General features: G+C 35.8%; 1 protein-coding gene across 3 annotated transcripts in view; it reads right to left on the reverse strand.

The window, feature by feature from the left end:
* Positions 1–4,847, reverse strand: part of LOC107656570 (tumor suppressor candidate 3) — a 99,663-nt gene that overhangs the window by 36,363 nt on the left and 58,453 nt on the right. For 2 of the 3 annotated variants that reach the window (XM_016444467.1, XM_016444471.1), the window contains 2 exons: positions 2,568–2,708; positions 1,804–1,893 (listed from right to left, as the gene is read on the reverse strand). In XM_016444467.1, coding sequence (XP_016299953.1) covers positions 1,804–1,893; positions 2,568–2,708 — 231 coding nt within the window. Of the gene's footprint in view, positions 1–1,803; positions 1,894–2,374; positions 2,709–4,847 lie in introns of those variants that run through there. The other variant, XM_016444479.1, reaches the window with a different exon arrangement.

Raw genomic sequence — 4,847 nt, forward strand, 5'->3', positions numbered from 1 at the left:
TGTTTATCGGATTTAGCAATTTATGTGTTAAATGGTCAGGGGTATCACGCATCTGGTCCTTGAAAGCCCGTAAAACAAAGATAGTTTTGTATCCTAGTTTGAGTTAGGGTTTAAGCACTGTTTTTATTTGAGTCTCTTGAGACGATACGCTAGATAGTACAGGAACTGCTTCAACACTTCACTGACCCTGCATGAGTTTTACGACCGCAGCTGGCTGCATAAGGGCTCCTCAGTTTGTCTCAATGGAATGTGACTGTTTCATGTGTGACTCAATAGTGTAAGTGGGTCCATTCGAAGACAGAGATCCTACATACCTATGTCATACCTTTGTCATTATACAAATTTATGTCCTCATTTGTCACAAAAACGCGCGCGCGCGCACACACACACACACACACACACACATACACACACTATCAATGTTGGAAACAGTTATGCTGCTTAATTTTTTTTGTGGAAACCGTGATATGTTTTTATCAGGATTCTTTGATGAATAAAAAGTTAAAGAACACCGCATTTATTTGAAATACAAAAGTAATGTAGCAAAGTCAAAGTCTTTGTCATGTTTCATGATTTTAATTCATCCTTGCTGAATAAAAACATGAATTACTTTAAAAAATAATTCATTCACACTTAGCCCAAGACTGGTTGCCCACTGAAGCTAAGCAGGGTTGAGCCTGGTCAGTACCTGGATGGAAGACCTGCTGGGAAAACTAGGTTGCTGCTAGAAGAGGTGTTAGTGAGGCCAGCCCCTGCTGGTGCTCATCCTGTGGTCTGTGTGGGTCCTAACACCCCAGTGTAGAGACGGAGACACTGTACTGACCAAAAGCACCGTCTTTCGGATGAGATGTTAAACCGAGGTCCTGACTCTCTGTGGTCATTAAAAATCCCAGGATGTTCTTCGAAAAAGAGTAGGGGTGTAACCCCGGCATCCTGGCTAAATTCGCCCATTGGCCTCTGACCATCATGGCCTCCTAACCATCGCCATATCTGCTGATTGGTTTCATCACTCTGTCTCCTCTCCACCAATAAGCTGGTGTGTGGTGGGCGTTCTGGCGCAATATGGCTGCCGTCGCATCATCCAGGTGGATGCTGCACACTGGTGGTGGATGAGGAGATATGTTACAAAATATTTCAATTTCCAATAAATGATTAAATTGTGTTCTTTTGAACTTTCTATTCATCAAATAATGCTGACAAAACATTGAACTGTAGTGTATATAAATACATGTATAAATATGAAATTAGTATTTTTAGTATAAATAGAATATTATATATATTTTTAGAAGTATAGTAGATTTTTTTTTTTGCCTTATATTCCTAGAAACAGTGAGATTGTAGGAACGAAGGGAAGGGGAGTAGACTGAAGGAAAGTATGATTAGATCGGAAAATGTCAAGCCGGATTCAAATTTGGGTCGTCTGCGCAAAAATACCAATGCATGTGCTCTACCCTGCAGGTCAATTCTCTGACATCCAACTCACATTTTTCATAGTTCTGTCTGGCTCCATACTACTATTTGGATTCCAGTTCTATTTACACCAAGTGCAGTATTTTTTTTATTTATGAATGTAGGCCGTACTCTTTGTAGGAATTAATATTCCACAGGATTCATTGCTTAAGAATTGACTGGATGGGTCATATACCATGTAGAATTCAAGCTTCTTTTTCGGTTGGCAAAACTTCATATGATGGATAGCCATTTAATGAACAGACACAAACAAAGTCAGCCAAGTCAAGAAAGGTTGAGATGAGTGGTGCGGCACATATGGAGCTTTGAGACAAGAAGGTGAGCAGCACTTACCACCTGACCATTTTGAGGGTTCTTGTGGGCATATGGAGGACCACGAATATGATTCCACATCTGACCTGAAGTCATGGCAAACACCACGCACTGTGGAAAAAAAAAGGGAGAGAAAGATTGTGAGTACATTAGCTGAGTGATATGGTGATACGATGAGAATGACAAACAGACAGAGTGAGCGATAAAGATCGATTACATTCTTATAGCCTGGAAAAAAGAGAAAGCTTGCCCTTATAATCAATATGGTGAATAACAAACTTTATCCAATGGAGCAGTAAAAGTCAGCCACCTTCAGACTTTGGGGAATAAATATTGAAAGCCCAAGTTCTACAATTTACAGACAGCACAATCACTTTAAATCAAACTTTTATGCAAGACACAGCACGTAATTTTGACCTCAGGTGCTAAGAAGCACACTGACTCTATGCCTTTAGCTTGTTTTGTCCCCTTGAGCTGTTGTCTTCTGTTTTTATTGCATCAACTTGGGTTTAGATTCAATAAATTGGCCTCTTTTATGGCTTAAAAACTCTATAAATAATTTTAATCTAGGTTTACTCCATGGTCAGCTGGTTTTATTTTATTAAAGGACCTTATAAAGCAATAGCAAACGTGTAGAAGTTGTTGAATGGTTCTAGGGCCAGAGAGAGCTGACCGTTGTACCACTGCCAAAATATACATTGTTGTTTGATCTGGCCAGTTTTCAACTCAAAGCATGGCTCCAGCAGTTTCATTTGAATTAGGGCTAAATAATGAACATTAGGCACCAGTGCGGCCATGGCCCAGCCAGTCTTGTTGTAGATGAACTCCAAGTTGTTTCTGCGCAGATAGAGGAGCCCACCGACCAGAGACACCAGCAGAGCCAGAGCGATTGTACCCGAATAATTGGGTGGCCGGAAGACCCGAATCTAGAAAAAGAGAAAAAAAATAACAAGTATTTAACTTTTGACTGACACCTTATATTTAAGAAACAATGACTTGATCAGTGCCAGTGCTCTGTGAACAATGAATGCAACAATGAAGTGGAAGCAACAAAATCTGGCATTTTTGCACAAAGTTAACATGTCAAACTCATGTTAATATCACAGATAACAGTAGCTTAAGTCTGACAAGTGACCTAAAAATAAACACTAAAATATGTTATTAATTTGTTCTTACATAATTACATTATCATTTCAGCAATTCTAATAGTGTTTAAAAAAAATTGACAACAAAAGTAAAATTGATACTTATGGTCAGAGTATGGTAAAAAAAAAAGTATTATTATTATTATTATTAATTAACAACAACAACATTAAAACACAACAATTTATAAAGATACCCTACCACCACAAATAACTAACAAGTAAACAAATAATTATCAAACAGGAATGAACGAAAGAACGAACAAACAAACAAATGAATGAATAATTTGTCAGATATTGGTAAATGGACGTATGTAAAAATAGGTTTTAAGACATGAATAAATACATAATTTCTCAGAAATTGGTATATGTACCATCTGTACAAATAGGTTTTGAGACATGAAAAGAAGGTGACAGTATTCTGACAATTGCAACCAGTTATGTCTTTTCAAGACTGACAAGAAAATAATGAAGAAAAATCCATGAACCTCACTCCACTATCAAAACGATTTAGTAAACATTCAATTGTTAAATCACTGCAATCTCAAGGCCAACCTTCACCATAACGCTACAGCTCAAGTCAAGAACATGTCACTAGGCATAGTCTGAAACATGGAAAATTATGCCTTTAATTTACAAATGTCAATTTCTAAATTGCTTTCAACCACTTGATTTTTTCCTACATTGAAAGATGTGTTATAGCTTGAACATCTGACTTTTAATGAATCCTTTTCTGAGGAGGAAAACTTCACTAAAACCACTGCAGGGGAAGTCACTGACTGTCTGGGCAGCGAGGCAATTGCCTTAGGTTTCAGACACTGCCATTGTCTAGTGAACGCATTCATTCTGGAAAAAGGCTGCCGGTCCCTCCCTTCCCTTTTACAGTCTTTTCTTCGCCTTAGGACAAAAGTAGACCCAGAGGGCTACTAAGTCTATGACGCATTGGACACCGCATGATTCTCTATTTATGAGTGGTGTGATGCGAGACCCAGAGGGTTGTAAACACGTTTAGTGCCTGTCGTCCAAGGCCTTAATGTTTCCTTTCAAAACGTGTACTACAGCCTCTGCTGCTGCCTCCAAATCAGATCAGATTAATCTAGGATAAAAATGGCCGACTTCATCTATAATTCTGTCTACTCCAGGGGGTGAATGAGCACTGCTCCAATGCGCATAGACTGGTCGACAATGACTAATAGCTAATTGGGCTAATGGTATGGTAATGGTATGGTAGGTAAAAAAAAAATATATATAAAAAAAATAAAATAATAAATAAATAAAATAAAATAAAATAAAAGCAAATCAAATCAATTCTTTATATACACATTTGCTTTCTCTTTACTTTTTAAAAATAAAATAAAACATTAAATGAAATAAATAAAAAAATACAATCATTTTGATTCATATGTTATACTTGTATTCACTCTATTTTTTAAATGAAATAAAACAAATAAAATGAAAAATAATACAAAAATAATGCAGCCACTATAACTGCATTCTCTCTTCTTAAAAAATAAATTTCAAACATTAAAACATATTAAAATAAAAGGATAAAAAACAAAAACAATTAACACATTCATAATACTTGAATTCTCTACTTAAATAAAATAAAAAAAAAATATATATAATAAATCAAATAAGATTATATTTATAAAATAAAATTAAAAAATAAAATTAAATTAAATATTAAAAAATAATTTGATGCATTCATTATACTTTCATTCACTTTACCCTTTCCTACTTTTTAAAATAAATGACAAAGAAATAAGCCATGTCATATTACTTTTTTTTTTTTTTTAGGTTTAAAGGTTTTTCCTTTAGCCAGGATAAAAGAACAGAATTCACAAAGCAAAGGGTTTCCATGCCTTTACAGAAATGTGAAATGGACATGAATCAAAGATAACGAATCCAACTGCATGGAGGGAA

Source organism: Sinocyclocheilus anshuiensis, unplaced genomic scaffold, assembly GCF_001515605.1.
Source record: "Sinocyclocheilus anshuiensis isolate Anshui unplaced genomic scaffold, SAMN03320099.WGS_v1.1 scaffold85, whole genome shotgun sequence".
NCBI lineage: Eukaryota > Metazoa > Chordata > Actinopteri > Cypriniformes > Cyprinidae > Sinocyclocheilus > Sinocyclocheilus anshuiensis.